At 35.9% G+C, this 20539-nt stretch overlaps 1 protein-coding gene across 1 annotated transcript in view; it reads right to left on the bottom strand.

Moving 5' to 3' along the window:
- Positions 1-239: 239 nt before the first annotated feature.
- ABCA13 (ATP binding cassette subfamily A member 13) overlaps positions 240-20539 on the bottom strand; it is a 171143-nt gene continuing 150843 nt past the window's right edge. The window contains exons 51-55 of the mRNA XM_057370805.1: positions 18864-18967; positions 16195-16287; positions 3830-3935; positions 2815-2952; positions 240-1293 (exon numbers count right to left, since the gene is read on the bottom strand). Of these exons, the coding sequence (XP_057226788.1) occupies positions 1204-1293; positions 2815-2952; positions 3830-3935; positions 16195-16287; positions 18864-18967 (531 nt within the window). The 3' untranslated portion in view covers positions 240-1203. The remainder of the gene's footprint in view (positions 1294-2814; positions 2953-3829; positions 3936-16194; positions 16288-18863; positions 18968-20539) is intronic.

The raw sequence follows: 20539 nt of genomic DNA, 5'->3' as shown, positions 1-20539 counted from the left end.
GCACTGCAACACTAGCCATTTCAAATCAAATTATTCCATCTCCAAGTGAACTTCCCTCKCCCCTGCCCACCCAAAATCATATTGCAGCAATTAACTTCTAAGTCATGGTTCTACAACTTCAGCTATTTGACAGCATAGTCCAATAAAYGTGGCATGAGCTAATTTCATAGGAGCCCCAAAGACTTGTTTTGGATGAGGCAGCCACTTACTACAAAAAAAAAAAACACCATCATTTTTTTTCTCCAAACACAATATTCAAGATGTTTTTATTCATTAAATATTCACTTATTTTACCCAAGTATAGGCTAAAGACTGTGATCTTGTCTGAAGTATCTAGCGTCATAATATATTTATTGAGAAGCTTATTGATCATTGTCTCAATGTTTATYTTATTTTCCTTTAATATTCCCAGTAAATAGCATTTTGACGTTATTTTCGGGGGGAAAAAAAGGAAACAGATAAGAAAAACAAAATAGGTCATTAAAAATGTACTTTAAAATACTTCCAGCAGCAACCTGCAGGCTTAGGGGAAAGCTTATTGTCAAGTATGATTTATGAAAACTTGTTAAATTYACTTAAGATAACTGGGAGGCAGACTAGGCTAGTACACTAATAACATCTTTAACATAAAGCCTTATGGAATACAGTGCATCCTTTATACAATAAAAAGGCTAATTTAGCTTGTCACAACACAGAACTAAATTAATAGGGAAGTCAAAAGGCTCTCAATTTATGTGATTAAATAAAAAAATTGGGTGATAGCCAAGCTATTGCTACCATTCAATTGTTTTTTCTTSCCTTATCATGTAAAAATTAGATATTGTGTGCATGCAAGAAAGTACTGTAGCCAAATGAATGCAGAGCCACCAAAAAAAAAAAATCTACTATGCACTGACATTTCATATCAGCCTTTTTTTTCTCTGCAATAATTAGTCCATTTGTATTTTACAATTTCTGTTAAATTTAAAAAGCATTACTTTCTGGCAGATTTTTGGTGCACATATAATCAATTTCTTAATTAACCAAGGACTAGTACCATTCCTTCTGGCCTACAGATGAAAACTCACCTCTACTACTATTTGTTTCTCATACATGAATTTTTCACAGCTAAAAAGTTATTGCATGTAACTTGCATGTATCTATGTGCAAACACACACATGAACACACACACGTGTTATGTAGAAGCTGTATCCCGATCTGAGCCTAGACTGGGAGATGATCATAATGAACCACAGGAGGTCCTTGTGAGGAATGGGAGACTCCTTGGTGCTGTGTAGCAAAATTAATGAATACCTGTAAGACATGACAAAAAGTAGGGTTTTAAGAATACCAGTACTTGAATTCAGACTTTGGGGATGTAGGTGATGATTTTTTAGCTGCTCTCCTAAGCTTTTTTGACAAAATACTTAATAACTTCCATTGAGGGAATCCCTCTAAAAATGTGTTTTATAAACTCTAGACATAATCTCTCTTTCCATCTCCAGCTAAAACGGGGATTATTAAATGATAAAAATTATGGTAAAAGAAGGTACTGAGATATGAAAATTACACTTTATTGCTGCACAAGTTAATAGGAAACAATGGTTTTAACTGTCTTTGAATGACCCACCTAAAGAGTCTGAGTCAGTTTTTTCTGCCAATAAATTTTACAGATGAGGGTCCAAGTAATTCAAGATAACAGCATCATACTTCTGATTCAACAACTTATGYGCCTCCTTGACTTGTTTTGGCTTGGGTTTTTTTAACATTTCTTACTACAAAAAGGCTTGTTTCATTATTAATTGCACAACTATTTCACARGAAGGAATGTAGAGGGGAAAATGTCTATTCTTTATTCAAATTATCCTCCTCATATGCAAACAAAGTTAGGGTGCATTATAAGTGTGTTACTGTGGAGAGCTWTTTTCCTGTTTAAAACTGACACTCAGTCAAGGAGAGAAAGCAGTGATAGGTGACTGAGGTGATGCATCACCATGAATAATGGAGAGGAAGTAAAMTTGAGTGAACAATGCCTGAAGAAACAGGCTGAAATTATCCTCTATGCAGCCATTCAGTGAATAGATCATTTACAAGCAGTTAGTAGACCAGTACAGAGAATACTTCAATAATGAATTGCACAGGGAAAAAAGGCATAAGTGCACACCATCAATCATAGAAAATTAATATTTTGACTAGATGTGACTCTCAGTTCGTAGAATGAATAACAAGCAGTTGTATATGAAGATGCTGTGACACATCACAATCACCCAGAAATCCCATGCTTGTCATTAATGTGTTCTTCCTTTCCTCACAATAGGATTTCACATTCTTTAGCAGTCTGATCTCTTCTGTCTGCTTGTGCACTCAAAATTCTCAGAGGAAAATGCTCTGAAAGTCTAAGGTTTACTATGATTTACAGAGACTSGTTCAGCCTTTTCAAGGGCATTGGTAAAATCCCAGCTTTTGGATTGTGRAGGTGGCAGTTCAGTCCCACCTGGTCATCCCACACAGCCCCGGATGTATCCAAGCACAGATTGATGTTGGTGCACACTACATGTATGTGACTTKCTGTGATGCTTTTACCATGCTCACCTCCACTATAAAAGCAGTGTGGGTCATGGAGTTACTGGTCTGGAACTGTTGGAGCATTGCACATATTCAGGTAACCCAGCAAATGACAGCATATTCTACTACATCAAAAACTGCAATACACAGCATGTTTAGACCAAAAAAAAAAAAAAAAAAAAAAAAAAAAAAAAAAAAAAAAAAAAAAAAAAAAAAAAAAAAGAAAAGTGTGGGGGCTGGGATGAAAAGAAAAGGAAAATAATAAAATACCTGCTCTAATGTGGTTTGGCTGATAGAATAGTGTTTGATTTGAAGAAAAGCTTTGTGATTCTCTAGGACTCTGAAGAGCTCTGCTAAGCATCCCTGACTCCGTGGTACATGGTATTCGAGCAAGTTAAGATGTTGTCCCTGAAAACAAGCAAAAATTATGAAAACAGATAAAAGTGAATGTACATTGTGGTGAAGCTACACTTACTTATAATTCTTCCAACTTCAATAGGCTCTTATTGCAGATTAATATGGCAAATATGAGCTTTTTAAAAATAACGTATTTTGTCTATGTTTGTAGCACAGAGGACAGTTCATACTTTGAGCGCAGATTTTGTGTGTTCTGAGGTGACAATTTGTTAATCTCATAAAAGATATAAAAAATTAGGACAATCTTAATCCAGCAGACTAGTGCTGCTACAACGCAGTCTGGGAAAAGGCTGAGCACATACAGAAACACAGCTGTCTGAGCTCAGTWCAGACTTATAGACACAAAGAGGTTCATATCTAAGACAGACACTGCTTTCTGGGATTCTTTTCCTAAACACAGTTAAAGCCTTTAAGAGCTTTTATTGAAATGTAATTGCTATAGGTCTTTTATAAGGCTTTGTATTTAATCAAAGAATCTCAGCATAGGCTGAGATTTATCGACTCTGGACCTTATCAGAAGGTCTTGATACCTTGTTCTTATGCAATCAAAGAAAACAGTCTCAGTGACTACATCGTAGTCCTAYTGCAGCTGAACACAAATTTGAGTCCAGCTTCACCAATAATAAAAGCAAAAGGAAATTTTCACTCAGAGAAAAGGCCTTTTTATTTACATTATCTAGATGCCTGTTTGGAGTTCATTTAACCAACACCACAAGCCCAATTTTTATGAAATGCTTAATAGAAAAATAAAAGGAATATTCATTTGCACTTTTTCCAAATGGAKCAATATATCCAAACATGTACATACAGTTCTTACCAGCCCCAAATTAATTCTGCCATGCACTACAACAAGGAGTTTCAGCTGTACCTTAAACTGTGTTCCAGGAAAGTGCAGTTGTAGACAGWCCAAAATCATTGTTTGATAACTTATTTCTTTGCTAAGCCAAACCTTGACAGAATAACCATCTCCAAACCTGGCAATGAGAGACAGAAATATGAATCCATGAAAACAGCAGGAAGACAAGAAGAACATTTTGTTMTTTGATTTTCCTATGATAATATCAAATATCATGCATACGTACTGCATTATCATTATGATTTTACTATTATACTAATGAACAACAGAATTTCAATGAGAAAGTTGTTAAATTAATGAWAACAGAGACAAAAAACAAAATATGCCTAATTTTAGTTACTACAGGGTGTTTAACTACCCAATATACCTGAACTTATGTTAAGTAACCTATGCTTTAATTGTTATATTGCTTTGAGTGGTCAGTACAAAGCTATGAAGATTAMCAATCACATATACAGGAAAAGAAAACTAAATCCTTTAACTTTTCTAATGAAATAAACACATAGCACTATTGTTTCAAATCTGTTGACAAAGCTGCACATTCAAAAGCAGATTTCAGCAGTGTGAGTACAATGGTGTTTTACAGACATGCAAAGGCAAGTGTGAGGATATTTAGGGAGACTGCAAAGTTAACAAATCTTCTTTGGCTCTATGACCATGCAATCTCTCTCAGTAGAATTTAGGAAATGAACTTCTCTTTCTCAACACGAATGTGATAAAAGTTAAGTACAGGCAATCTAACCAACACTATATTTTTATTCGCTTTTCTCACTGCTGATAGTTATTTGGGAAAGTTGCAATAAATCAGTAAACACTGAAACAATAACCTTGTTCTTATGCACATTTCTTAAGCAATGGAAGTTGTGCTGCACCAGTCCCCAGAGCTCAGTAGAGACATGGGGCAAAAAGGACTGTGGTGTGCCCTGTCCCCCCACTGCAGCTACAYGTCCCTCTTCCTTTGGGTCATCCTTCTTAGCTAATAGCTAGGGAGAAACACCAGCAGCAGCCACATCAGCAGAGCTTTTCACTGTCGCTGTTGTTCCCTGTTGCCAGTGAGCAATGGAAAGGCAGAGCTGAAAAGCAGACAAGGAGCTTGGACAGCACAGTCCATGTCTCCCCAGAAACCCATCGCTTCCTCTGTCATCCCACTGACCACCACTCCTTAATCCCTCATTCCAGCATGACTTCCTTTTCTTGATTCTACAGYGTCACAATTACACATTGCCAAATCCTTTATTCCAGTGGTTTGGTTCCTAGTGATTGCCTCTGTACACCCTGATGCCAAAACCCTCCTTTTTCATGTCTTTCCTGTCCTGTGTGCAACTCATGATACAGGACAGCAGCTGAGTTAATTGAATCTGACTGGTGAGRGGCACATTCTCATGTAATCAAAGCAGAGGATATATCACAGCCCACTCTGAAGTATTGCCATATTCCAATACATTAAAAAATGTCTGTGGAGTATCAATCATAAGGTAATAAAAGATAGAAAGAACTATTTTGAGATATAGGTCTAGTTTAACCCGTGCATGAATGACTCCCAGCAAAATATTCCACATGAAATACCATGTTCCTCACCTATAGTAAGTACGCAGCAATGTAAGGGCTCTAACTTTTATTTTGCAATGGATCCAAACTTCTGTTGTTATAAAACAATACTCTTCATTGATTTCCACAATTAAAAAAAAACAGAATGCAGATTTTATTGTATTAAGAATTTCACATTAATTCAAAATATAATTTTCAAGAATCTTAAACAAAAATCCTAATTTACTGCGTAGCAAAAACCAGTGGCAGCTTCTGCATAAAAATGAAAAGCCCCATTACAGATAAATTAGCATAGGGGTTTTTAGTCTTTGGTTGGTTTGTAGGGTTTTTTGTGGGTTGTTTTTTTGTTCTTGAGATTTTTTCTTTGGTTGGGTTTTGTTTTGTTTAATTTTTTATTGCAGTCAAATGCAACTGTTGAACCACTTGAAACAGAGTAAGAAACATGCTGATGCAGGGTCCTGTCTGGTTATTCCTGGAAGACGTTTCATGAACTAAACTCTATTKGGTCCAAATTTCAGGGTACTAAATATTTACTGGACAGTGTAGCCTGACAGATGAACAGTGCTGATATATCAGAGAGATCCAGAATTAGGTGGAATCCAAAGCAGTGCCTGGCAGATTTGCTTTGCAATGATTTACTAAGACATAAAAAGATCTCTAATTAAATGTTTTAAATGCATAGGATCATCCCTGAAAAAAACACATGTGACAATAAAAAAAGTTGTTACAAAGATGGATATAGTTAACAAGGGTATTCAATTTAGTTGACAGCTAACCTGAGGCAACATTTTACAAGAGATCATTGATTCTGATCAGTTTCCTGGCATTTCTATACAACCACCATTGAATTAAAGCTTGAAAAATGCTGGCTTATGGAGACATTCAACAGTCTCATAAAATGAAATTGCTGTATGCAATGAAGTTTCCAAAGAAAATGAATCAAAATTCTGATCAGCAAAGACACAGGAGTCCGTGAAACTTTGGTTTTGTTCTAAATTGTGAACAGCATAAATGCCAGCATGGCACTAATAAAAAGCTTTAAAAGATTTTCTTCTTTTGGCTAGTCAAATTATGACACTTCTACACCTCCATTTTATACTTTATTTTACTGCAAGTGCTCCCCATATAGAGTAAGCTGATCAACAATAAACATTTCCCCCTGCTATAATCAGCAAGCTGCTTTCAGCAGAGCACCGAGGCAATGGAAATTGAGTTGACCATTTATTTCACTCTGTTTTCCTCTCTGATTCAGACAATATAATTAATTCAGAAACCCAAGGTGGAATTACAGAGAAAAGGACAGTCTGGTTTGATTAGTGCTGTCAGGATCAAACCTTTAGCACCGGATAGCTCAAGACCTAAAGAGGAAGACATTATCATTAAAATGGCCTAAGGTGAGCCAGCACATCATTCAGCAACTGTCTGCTGCAAAAGTAGAATCATCTCTTCAAAGCTACTCAAACAGAACTTATTTTCCAGGTGCCATGTCACTTTAACAACACCTGCATTTCTATTTGTGTATGAACACACGCACAAAAATACATATTCTGACAAAAAAAAAAATATTTTTCTTCTCTCCATCCTTCCTTTTCTTCCTCAATCAAGCTAGTAGTTCATGCTTGATTTTTGCCTCATTAGTGTTTCTGGGAATATAACTTATTGAATGTTTTTTTCTGTTAAAATGTCAACATGAGACTGAAACAAAAATATAAATTCCCAAACTGACTGTAAACCAATTAAATTGAGTATTCAACAGCAGCACCAACTRTGGAAGCAGGACCTTAGCAAGAACTACAAGAACTCCACACTTTTAACTTACCTGGGTCCTCAAGGTATGTGAGCAGCTCAGATACCAAGGGAGTAAAAGGAATGTAAAATGGTAGCGAGGGATGGACCTATTTCTATACCAGGAATTACTAAATAAACTAAAACTTTTCATCATGAAAGGAAGCTGACTAGGTGGTAGAAAGGTGTTTTTTAGGGAGACCAGAATTATGACTAAGAAATGAAAGTAATAAATAATTCTTCATTCATACGTTTCTCATGCAACAGTAGGCATCATCAAGTTAAATTATAGGGAAAGCAATCAATTGAAGCAATTGCAATTATTAAAACAAATCACTAAGATGAGGTAATTTTCCTTACAGTATGTAAGGGTGTAGCACTCATTGACATGGGATGTGCTAGATGTCAGAACTTGACATGACTTGAACAAGAGACCAGAAAAATTCATGGTGGGGATTCACTAAAACTACTTCTGACTTAAGAAGCCTTTAAAAAAGAAGCTGCTGAGGGTGGTTGAACAATGTGATAAAGTAACTTCATGTGCTTCTCTTGTTCCTGTACTTTTCCCTCTTGACCACTTGCAGAGAAACAATACTGTGCTAACAGGTGTTTGATCTGACCTCAGGCTTCTTTTGGTGTAAATATCACTAAAAGGAGGTCAGCCTGGGTGCATCACCCAAATGGTTCCTCAGTTCCCAGAAGGGTTTTGCAGTCCCACAGCCACTGCAGCAGWACAAAAATAAATTATGCAAGTCTGCTTCAGATATGTGTCTATATAAGCTCCAGTCACATTGCGGAAGAAAGTGTCCCCAAATCTATACTGATGAAGAAATTCCCTGGATGCTTTCCTGGTGCTCTTTTAACCTTTTAATGGCAATGGAAGTGGATTTAGTGGCCCAAGGGCTGAAAATTCTCATGAATATCAAGGAGAGGGGTTGCCACTTGGGGCAGAGAAGCTTCTCAACATTCCCTTCTGCCCATTCCTTGGAGGTCCTGGTTCATAGGTTTGAATGGGAACAAGAGTCCTTGCTGAAACACAGTGCCTCGTGAAACACAGCTGAGCCTGCACTTGGTCACAGAGTCCCTAAAGGAATYAACCCAATGGGTTTTTTTAAGCTTGACCCATGAAAACCTCCTTTATGTGAAAGKTGAAAAAGAAAGCCTATCAGTTTGTTATCAACAGACTTTTATTTGCATTAAAAAAAAAAATCTGATTTTTAATTTAAAAAATTTAGGAGTTTACTTGTTTACAAATGAACAAAGCCAAATCTTGAAACCACTGTTTGAAGTTACAGCAGGTCCAGAATAAACAGCTCATCAAATCACACTCTTCCCAAAGCCTATTTACCAACTCTTCTCTTCCCCAGTAAAATTTGCTGAATGTAACCTCAGGAAATGAGGGACATGGCCCCATTTCCTAAACTCTGAGGAATAAGAAAAGCATCTAATCACCCATATGCTTTTTTTTCCCCACTAATCAAAGAGTACATTTCCTGGAGAATGTTGTGCTATATACATATATACATCAAAAAATTACAGCTCCCAGAAAGTTTACTGATGGAAATATAATGTGCATACTTTGTGTATGCTATACTTTGATCAAAAGATTGCTTCAAAATGACATTATTGGATAACAAAATAAAAATAGTAAAGGGAACATTGGCACTTAATGTCTSCAAGAAACTGCATCTTTTAGAATATATGGCATAAATCAAAGAGAGGGAATAATTTGCTACTGTGCTGTTTATCCCTCTGCTTTAGTTTACATTCATTTGCAGGCAGATATGATTCTACTTTCCTTAAGTGAATAGAACCATGGAATCGTTTAAGCTGAAATAGGCCTCATCTAGGCAAGATAACTTAGTTACACCAGTATAATTSCTGAAGCACAGGGTACACATCCAGGTCATTCTTCCCACAGACTTAGACACAAGTGCAATTTACTAACAGAACAAATCCTGAACAACATTAAAAACAAAGCACTTTGAAAAACATTGGAAAAAAAATAAAATTATTAAAACAAAGACAACACAGTTTAAGATCATTTTTAATCTCACAATGTATTTAATTATTTCATCTATTAAGATGAAATCATCATCTATTAAGAAACAAGCAAAGTCAATACCAAGAAAGGAAAAAAAATATTAATTTTTAAATACTTGGATTTTTWAAAAAATGCTAAAATCAAATGTAAATACTGTGTCACTTGTAAAATGTGATTTCCTTCTGCATTTATTCAGAACCTTAGCRTTGCCGAACAGAAAAACTTGATTAGATGCAAACAAACAGACATAAATTATAAAATCTCTCTTCCATGTACTATTCATAGAGTTTGTTTCATCATTTTTAAGTGATCATGATTTTTCCAGGGTAACAATAGGAACATGAAAACAGTTATTAAAATTATGACTAACACTTGTTCAGGTACATTGTAAAYGCACTATTTGTTCACACATACTCCAGGCTTCTGTATCAAACCATCTAAAGTTAATTTCTGTATTCAATAATACAACTGCCATAACAGTGACAGCCCCAYATTATGAGCAGTGCACGGTACAACTTTGCCTTGCTCTCTGTGCACTTGTAAATTCTTAGTTGTGATTTCCAAATATGTGGTGAAACCCTCAAAAAATCTTGTTAATTGTTTATACATGTGCACACAAAATCTCTCTGTATTTGAGCTTGTTTATCTGCACATATTGGCAAGTATCAGGGATTTTTTTATTCTTGCATAATTTATATATTTTATTCTCAGAAAAGAACAGTTTATTAAATAAAAACATAAAATTTTATTCTCAGAGCAGCAGTGCTGCAACCCTGTGCAAAGATGAAGGCACAGCCTATAAGGAAGCCAAACTGCTTCCTCAGAGCACCTTCTGAGGCTCAGCARTGAAAAAGGTAGGAGTAATAACATTATTATTGTGTTGCTGCGGCTGGATTTGGGTGTACTGTTTTTAAATAACGTAATAATCACAGTACCACACATTAAAATATCTATTAAAATGAATTTATCAACATCTCAAKGTCAAATCTCAAGCCAAAAAGTGTCTAATGGAAACAAGATGTAAAACTAAAATTTAAACCAGTTATATTTGCATTATGTAATTAACTTTAATTACACCATCACATAACACCTTGTCATGAAATCCCACTCATGAATGCCTTACAAGATACTGGATGTACCTGCTCAGACAAGCGGTTTATTTACCACAATACCTAGAAAATGTTGCAAATAAGACAGCAGATTGATGAGAAAAACAAAGGAAACAGAAGGAAGTGCTTCACGCTTCTGGGATGCCCTGGGGAACCAAATCTTACCCTTTCATCCTCATACCCCTGTGTGCTCTGTGGTAACTCCCTTAGACATCACCTCTCTTTACGCTTTCCTGTTTTATTCAAGACCCGCCTTGAGACAAAGGGCTCCAGTTGGGAGGAATTCACAGTGCCTTCTGGAATACCCACAGCTACAGCTGAAGTTAACAGGAGTTTTACTTTTAGTGCAATGTTGAACAAATGGGAAATATTTAGTCATGAACTGCTCAGAAGGACTACCCAAGGCATTTTAACTTTATCACCAAMCTTTGGTTACTCCTCTATAAAATGGGAACAATTATTTCAAACCAAATTTCCCAGAAGTGTCACGGAAAACAAAGATGTTGATGTTTATGAAGCCCTGCTCCAATAAGTGGTGATAATACTGTATTTAAAGACAGGTTTTAAAAATTTCCMGTAAAATACGTACTAGAGAAAGAGTAGAATATGAAATCTTAATCAGCTGCTGCTTAATTAACAGAGATACAATGCAGCATCCYGTGGAAAACATAGTAAAAAATGACCAAAGAAAAGCATTCGAACACACATGTGCAGTAGAGCCGAATTAATGTTGCACAAAGTTTTATGAGAGTCAAAAGATATTGCTCATTTCTGAACTCTCAATCTGTGTGGTTTTTAAGTTTCAAAAACTCTATTCTTCAGACTTTGCTCGGGAAAGACAAACTAATGGCTGTATTACATGATTACATATCCACTGCCTTAATACATTTTTCATGTAAAAGAGGAAGAYGTTTTCTAGTCAAGAATAAAAATTATATTAATTTCTATATTTTGTACCATGTAAGAAACATTGCTAGTATATCAATTAATATGATAGCACTATGTCCACCGAAGGCTGAAATTTTGATGAGATCTTTAATTTTAATTTTCCCTYTTCCATTTAAGAAATCTACATGTGTGAGTTTGAGGAAAGTAATAAAATGTTCTAAACCAACCTTTAAAAAAAATGGTAAGGTATAAATAGTCTGCCAGCATATTTTCCATTCTAACCCAGCTATAGCAAATGAACTAATTGTTGGGTAATTTAATCAGATGGCTTGCTGATAAAATTTGAGCAAAGACTTGATGTCCAGCACCTGACAAATTGATATGGGTTTTTCTGATATGAGAAATCTGTCCAGATGGCCCTAGAATGAAGGATAACATTCAAAATGTTGTTCCCAGAGAACTGGCCAGCTGTATCTAACATGAAAATGCTTCTGTGAATTTTTTAAAAAAGAATTAAGTATAATGGAGAATACTGAAGAGAGCATTTAAATGCAATCCACTCACAATTTATAGTAATTGACTCTGTTGGCAGGAATTGCCTGAAATTAGGCTTTAACGGGCACAACTGTTAACACATCAATCTCAGACAAACTACATCTAGAACTAAGATGCTAACTTTTTGAAAATTGCGCTAATTTTCCCTAGCACATTTCCTGATATTATTTAGAAATAATTTCCAAAGAAGTCTTACCCTTATTATTCTGCTGATAAACATCTGCAGGTACTTTAAATCTGCTTAAACACACAGAAATATAGTCAAGGCTTAGAAGCTGTGAGCAGAAACCCAAACATCAGCTTTTGTAGCAAAAAGACATTTTTGGATGAGCATTTTGTAACAGGCTTACAGAAGGGATGAAAAAATGGAACAAGTCTCACATGTTGGAAGCAGCATGACGTTTTATATTCCTATGAAGCTTTTATGTTTCACATTAGCATCTTCCTGGAGTTCACCCATACCCTTCATAGCAGAATTTTGTCCTGCCATCTGACAAAATTGTACTCAATCCAAGATTATGATCTTTCACATCTGCCAAGGGCTGAAAGTGTAGCCAGAGAGAAAGAGCTGAATCCTTGAACTTCCCACCACAACAAAAARGCAAATTTAACAGGGCCCTGAGGAAGACCCATTAAACCTTCATCACATATCCATCAAAAAGGTGATCATAATTTGGACTCTCAAGGCTGGAATGGTACTAAARAATATATAAATACAACAATTTTGAGGACTTTCATCAAGACAGACAGAATTCAACAAGCAGGGAAGAAGGAATGTCATTTTTGATGATGATTTTGCCGACATTTGGAAGACGAAAAAATTATTGAGACATACTAAAAGAATCACATATAATATCAAAACACACATCTATTATTTCTTWGAATACTGGATTCATTCTATCACAAGTAAAAGCTGTTTGAAAGTTTTCTGTGGTCTAAGCATTCATACAGTGATTAGATTTCTCTCCTTGCAATCTTCAAGGCCAGATCAGGACACTTGTTGATTTTAAAATATTTATTCAATTTGATTTGTAGAAACAAATTGAAAACAGACTAAAGGATATCAAGAGCTGCTTATAAGAACAATTTTTAAAAAACAAGCTGAAAAGCTAACAAAGAAACCACTATTATCTACAATATCAGCCCTATTGATTTTAGTGCCATTCTTCCCTGTTTATATAAATGTGTATATTACTAGCCTAATTCATTTACACATAGCATGAGAAAACACCATCCAAAATTACAAATTTTTAGAGTATCAGTAATTAAATCAGATGCCACCAAATCAGTTTTGTTTATGCTTTTCTTCACTTATATTTCTTCATGAAACTTTTTTTTTAAACAAAATTGTTTTTTTAAAACTRATGTGATGTGGTTTTACTGTGAGATGGTGCATGGGACAAATATACTAGACAGTGTTTTCAGTGCAGGAAAGCACTGAAATGCTAGGAAAAGATTGGTGACTATATCAGTGGATTTGGCTGATAATGAGAACATTCTTCTGCAGGGAGATGTTTCCTAATAGTAACTTGTATTTCCCAATCCTTATGTATGGTCTACCACTTTGGAAAAAAAAGTGTTTTCCTCTGTATGGCAATGAGAGTATTAAACCATAGGGAGGGAAGTAAAACAGGAAAGAAGGAATCATTCAAGACTTTTCCAAGTCCTGGAAGTTTTTCAGGATTTTCACAGGTGGARGAGAAAATGAGAAAATAAAAATTTTAAAATAATTTAAAGCTTAATTATTTAAATGGATTTCTTTAAAATTCTGCTTCTCTATCCCTTCCCCATCTTACRGAGATGCAGATATCCTCCATATGGTACATGATAGCATACCAGGAAACTGTCTTCAAATAAGTTTGGAATAGTAATTAAACAGAAGGTACAGTGTTTTTTAATCTTGTAACAATTTCTTTATGTGTTAGGTGTGTGATAGCCTGGGGTTTATGATAAAGGATCAGAYTGGCATGTGTTGGAGGGAGGTTTGGAAGATAGACTAAGAAACAAAATAACAGGAATACAGGAACAGTCTTTGACTTCTTCCCAGCACCTGTCAAAAGATTTCCGAAGAAAACATGGAAATGTCATTTCTGCACGCTTTAGCAGCTGTGTGTATATGATGTTTTAAGACTCTGCTCTCTACAGTGGTTTTGTTTTTGCCAGCCAAAAATGTAGCTGGCAGTCAGAGAAAATTCAGACAACTGCAKGATTTTAATTAAATCGTTTGATAAAGCTAATGGCTATTTTTTTAATAAAGYGTTCTAAAGTTTTAAGAAAATTCAATAGGTTCCTGAACAGCTACTATGGAAAATTTGGAGGCCAAATAAATCAATAAGCTAGAAGTTAAAGGGATTTTARTCCTGCCTTAAATGAAAAATCTTAGCACAGTGTGAGTTACACAGTTTGTATAGAAAGTGTCAGCAATATTGRTCTCCAGTGCACATACTATCCCACGTGAATATCACTGACATACTTTAAAGAACTGCTGATAGGATGAAATACCCCTAGCACAGAGAAGGTGCACTTTTTACAAAGTTACAATGATTTTAAGCAAATAATTGCTATGCCTATGACTGCCAAATATTCTTATAATGACCTTGCTTTAGAGAATAAAAAACGAGCCCTCATACAGCCTTGATTCTAGAATGGCTGATCTGTGACTGTCTCAATAAGTAATAATAACACTAGTCACATCTCAATAAGGAGTAATATGAAGACACTTCCAGCATGATACTTCTGCATTGRTTTGCTAACTGTGAGGTTTATCTACAGAGGCAGTGCAGCAAATTGAGAAATAACTGCCTTATTTATATGAATACGGTGCATAGTTATGTGTATGCTTTTAATGTCTTATTTTTGTGAGAGGGAAGATAAAAACACGCTGCTAAAGGAARCATCAGAAGTGGCAAAACAATGACAAAGCCACTGAGAAGATAAAGGGGAAGGTAGCCTCTGTGGGCTGTCTCATTTCTCCCTCTCAAGGTCAAGATGAGAAGACAGARACATGTACTCACTCCAGAGGACCTGAAACATAAAAAGACTCACATTGACCTCAGCTAACTTTATACTCTCAACTGAAGTATCTAAGTAATACTATCTTTTCCTTATTTGGGGGGACACACATCTTCAAAAAGCAGTTTCACCTGCCCAAGATCTGCACTGTTTTCTACATGCAGCTGTTTCTCATCAAAATAAATAATCTATTCAGTTTACTAATCTCACACTCACTAATCTACTTCAGCTAGTGAGATAACAGGCTATGCTATGAAATTTGGGACGAAATAGGATGACAAAAGCAAAGACCTAGACACAAAAGAAGCAGAAACTACTGAAAACCAATTGACTTCTCACCAATTGACATCTCCAGAAATTGAGGCAAATATACTCTGAAATATGTGCAAACATGAAAGTAAGGCTACAATCACACAGAATCGTCAAAAATAGAGAAGCATATTTCAATGTTTTTTCACCATCTGGTTTGTAATGTCTCTAGCTTAAAGTTTGTCTTCATGAGAAAAACTGGAAAGGAGAGAGCTATGTGGGCGAGCCCATGTTGCTAATGCAGCTGTGAAATGAGGGCCCACTGCTCTATCAAAGGAAAGGCAGAAAGCTGAAAGAGTTGGCAAGGGACAAGAAGTTATCCAAGGCACACACCTTCTGCCTCATAAACATGGCAGACAGCAATTCCAAAGCATTTCTGCAGAGTTTATTCTCAATGTCAAGTGTATCTGCACTTAAGAAAGCTTAGTGCTGAGCTAGTACAAAGCAGAGTAGCTTTGCTGCTTGTAAATGAGCTGTGTCATCTCACACAGCTGACTGTCTGCGTGTCCTAACAATTACATTTACAACTGAATGTCTAGCTATAAGTTGCAGCAATTTCCCTCCCAGCTTCTGATTCTCTTTCTTTTATGGTGGTCTGAGCCCATCCTGTAAATTAAACATCCTCATTAATGCGTATTAAATTAACTCATGAGCAGAGTTCAAACAGAAAAGAGGCTTATGCACACCAGGAAAAGGATGCAGAAAACAGCATAAATATCTGCAATTGTCAGTGAATTCGGTAGTAAGTAGAGAGGGGTCAAAATAGATGTCCCTACTGGCTGCTGACCTAATCTTTTTACCAGAAAGCCTCCTAAGGAACCAAATTGTATTTCATCACTATGTTGAATTCTCATAACATATTCTTTAGGCTGAGTGCAGAAGTGCTTCATTTTTGATGTAGATCTGTCTCTTTCAATTACCAATGCAGACTACAAAACATTTTAGCAATGTCACATGTCAATTTAGCTTGCTGAGTTATCCTAATTGGCTCTTTCTTTAACTTCAGTGATGACAGGAAAAAGATGTTCTTAGCAGCCATAAATGCTTATTCCTTAGCACTACTAAAGCATCTAGCCAGCCCTTAGGTTGAATGTAGATGGAGGAGGTTTGGTGTTGATGTATAATACCTGTTTTTAATGTGCTGGGGAGAACCAAGGCACTTGAAAGCTCCATTGACCATGATAGCAAGCCGTGTGCAGAGAGCTTCACATTCTTCCATGCTACAAAATAAAGCAAAATAAATTAATAAATAATAGTGAAAAGAGAGAACATTGTTTACACCTATCTTTAGTTAAAGTATACCAACACACACATATATATAAATTTATATACACATACATCTATATTTATATATACCTATATAAGTATCCACTTAGTTAAAGTGGAAGGAATCTGAAGTGTTGCAAAAACAGGTACAGAAAACCTTTGACTTTAAAGGGTAGCCCATATACCAAAAATTATTATCACATGACAGATAGAAGAGAGCCTTAAACCATTAGTTTTATTTTTATTTCCTAGATAATTGGACCATTCTGGTCAGAATATAAAGTTATCATTACCACAGGCAAATGTCTCATAAGCAGTCTCAGAAATTCCACTGAGTGCAAGAGCCATGAACTCTGTTATTCCTTTTAATACCTGTTTATGGTTATTCTGAGCTACAGTATAAAGGAAGAGCAATGAAGTAAGATTGCTCAGCTTGCCTTTTGCATACCATTGAAAAAGAGTTACCCTCAGCCTGATTGCAGGATAGTAGAAGATCCAAAACACTACATTTCAAACAGAATTTAGGACTTGAAAATGCAGCTGAATAGAAAAGCTGGGTTCTCCTAGGTGTGACWGCTTCAGATAATAAATAATAGCTTTGGCTTGTAAAGCTTAAGGCCAATAGGCTTCTACGCTTCGTATTATACAGAGTTGTATGAGTAGCTCTTCCAAAGAAGCACTTTAGACATAGGGAATCAGTCAGGACATCACCTAAAAGAGGAGTCAAAGATATTCCTACAATTCACGGGGTGCTCTCCCCAACCCTACGGAGACAACTAAACAAGAGATGTCTTGTGTGCCCCAGCCACAAGACCAAATCAAAGTGCTTTGACTGAATGAGCATTGCCAATTAAATATCACCCCAGGAAAAATTTCCTTAAATTATGACAGGGCTGTGGTGACAACCGCCAAACTGCTGTGTCTGAGAGTGATGGAGAGAGGGCTAACACGACTTCCCACAGATCAAGACATTCATTGAGTAACTCCTAATGCTCCCCTCGGCATAGCACTCCCGAGCTGAGCCAAAATAACACAAATTTAGGGYTCTAGTTGATAAAGCCTCACTCCTCTCCCATTAAAACAGAAGTTTTATATCTGAAATGTAAGTAAAAAATTGTGAAAAGTCCTCAAAACCTGATTTTTACACCACAAACCGTCTTTATACCTTACACGTATATTTGCTAACATGTATGAATATGTAAAATTCCTGTACTTACACAAGTAAACAATCTCAACTAAAGCCCAAATGTCCCTCAAAAAGAGTATTAATAGTATAAAATTATTTCTCCTTCCTTCATCTTGGCACAAAAATGTGAGCACTGTCACCACACTTATATCTGCTTCAGTTGTGGAACTAAATGTGTAGTTAGTACACTTTGATATATTTTGGTTGTGTTTGTTTGTTTACAGCATTTTAGTAATGAGACCACAGGTCTCTTCTGTTTAGCTGATGTTTGACAACTAAAGGTTCTTAATCTGGACTGAAAACTCCAAGCACACTGTTTCCTGAAAATCACTGAGCTGAATTCACAATGCATAAGCCATGCTCCCAAAATGAATCTGTTGGTAAGCATTTGGCCATCAAACACAGGTATGTGATTTTCAAAATTAAGCTTTCATAAATGAAACAGTAGAATTTTTTTTAGCATTTTTCCATCAATCATGTACTGGGACAATAAATACTTTTTATGGATATCTAAAAAAAAGTTTTAAATAGAAAACATTGAGGGAAGTTTTGTCACATTCCTTTATTAATTCATCTATGCTTCAAATCTCATTTGGCCAAATATTTCATTGCTGTTTTGATTTTTGAGTTTTAGCCTCTCTGGACATGTTTTCATGATCTCTACCTCATTTAAAGACATTTCATACATAATTATACATACTACATATATATATATATAACCTATGGGAAAATTTCATTTTTTCCATTTCACTGTAGATGTAACAAAACAGTATTGATGTTTCTTCCAKTAAACCAATATACCAGAGACCATATCAGAGAACTGACAAGATATTTAATGTAGATGGACTCTTCTAAGAGGGTGGGATCACTCCTACCATTTCCAGTAGTGCACAAGAGAATAGCTGACACATTCATCTTCGGCATGCCATGGCACTCTTTTCACACACTGATGCAAAGCAGAAACTTAATAAAATCAGAAGGTTTTTCACTCACACCTCCCATTGTAAAGATTTTTAAGGTGGGAAACTGCAAAAGATAACCTGATGTTCCAAGCAAGAAGGGGCACTACAACTGAATAAAACTACTGAATAAAAAGAGCATAGAAAAAGAAGAATCAATTACATCATTTTTTCTGTCTCTGCAGCCCCTTGAGCAACATTCTATTCTTTAAAAATTAAACATGAAAAATGTTTCGAATTTATACAGGTTCCTTTTTCATGGATAGGATAGAGTTGCCATAAAATGTCAAGACTTATTCTGTGTTTCACACCGGAGTGAGCATGTTTTCAGAATGTACTCTTCTGTAAGACAGGAAYATGCTGGCTGCTGGGATAAGGGTCTTACCTGTGGGATGTCAGCACAGCTGCACAGCCATCCTGAACTTCCTTTAGGATGGTTTTCCAAAGGTAGCGTTTAGAGCAGGGATCCATCCCAGAGCTGGGCTCATCCTGCAGGAAAAAAATCAAACTAATGACACAGCACCACGGGAAAAGCATACCACAGCTTCTGCCCAGCATGAAGAGCTAACAGAATTCACAATGAAATAATATATTTTTCTCTTTAAATGTTACATTTTCAGGTCACTTATRTGACACCCTGATTGGTGTTTTGCTTTAACACATACAGTTCAATGTCTAAATTTAAGGAAGGCACATTTTAGTAAAGAAGTATGTATACAAAAACAATGTTTAAATATCATCTAAATATCAATGTTTAAATATCATACATCAATGTGTATTTATAAATGTTTATTATGTATTTAAACAATATTTTATATATGCGTACCTTTACCTATTTATTATAATACATCTGTTTTATAATCTATCTATTTATCCTCTTTTTGATAGGAGACACAGCAGGTGGATTTTTTCACTCTCTGGGAAGGTTTGGTGATTGTTTCTGATCTGCATGCACACCTGCCACAAGCACAAACAAGTGGAGAGGTCCTGTAGCTCCCAGGTGCCAACACTGCCCATCCAATATCCAGGTGTTTGGTAAAATGTTTGGATTTAATGTTCTATACCAGTTACTCCCACAGTCTCTTTGAGGGAATTTTAGCCACAAATGAGAGAATCCACAGGATTAAATAACCTTCACTCAGTGCAAACCATCTGACAATCCCATTTCCCACTCAGATGGCTTTCGTGGAGAATGATGGGCTGCTACAAAATCTGCATTCCCCCTTCTTATCTATTCCTCCTTTCCTCACTACACCAAATTTTTGCTTCATCCACTCATGGAAGCAAAAAGAATTATATCTGATTGAGAAATCCAGTATCTGTCACTACAAAACTAGGAAGAAGGGAACTTTTCCAGTGGCTTTTTATCCAGTGGAAATCCATGAGGGTTGTCAGCATCAGTTAGAGCGGAATGGCCTTGGCCAGAGTATTTTCAGCAAGGAATCCCAGCTGAAAATTGGAAGCAAAGTTTTTCAAGAAWCAAAGCAAACAAAATATCCAGTTTGATGCTGATTTTAGTGCTTCAYTATCCATGTCAGAGGTGAAAAAATTCAGTTCAGTCTCCCATTATCTGTGGATTGCTAACAAAAAAAACATAAAAAACAATAAACATAAAGCAACCCACAATCTTGCTCAAATTAATAGCTATGATCCTGGATGCAATTTAGAAGCAGATTCAGTAGTTTATATTGGTGTCTTTGCTTTCAGACAAAATAATAATTTTTTTTTTAAGTGCCTTTTAAAATACTGAAAAACTCCTTTAAAATCTGCTAGCTTTTTAAAGAGAGCCAAATGTTTTAAAGAATTTGACATGCTTAGATATTTCTCTTTCCTCTTGTTCCTTCTATGTGCAATAGTCTGTGCCCGCCAGCAAGAAGCAGGCTGAAATGGATACTTGCAGCACTACACTGTCAAAAAGACATTCAAAAACAGTTGGAGCATTTCCTAGAACTGAGAAAAAGCACTGATTTAAGATGATCTTTTCTTCTTACTAGCTGAACCAGGGTCAGTTTAAGCATAAAATGAAAATAAAACATTTCAGCTTAGAAGTGAAGCAATGAT

The sequence above is a fragment of the Malurus melanocephalus genome, unplaced genomic scaffold (assembly GCF_030028575.1).
Source record: "Malurus melanocephalus ecotype Western Australia unplaced genomic scaffold, MMel_1.1 scaffold_133, whole genome shotgun sequence".
NCBI lineage: Eukaryota > Metazoa > Chordata > Aves > Passeriformes > Maluridae > Malurus > Malurus melanocephalus.
This window is presented reverse-complemented; position numbering and strand designations above follow the sequence as displayed.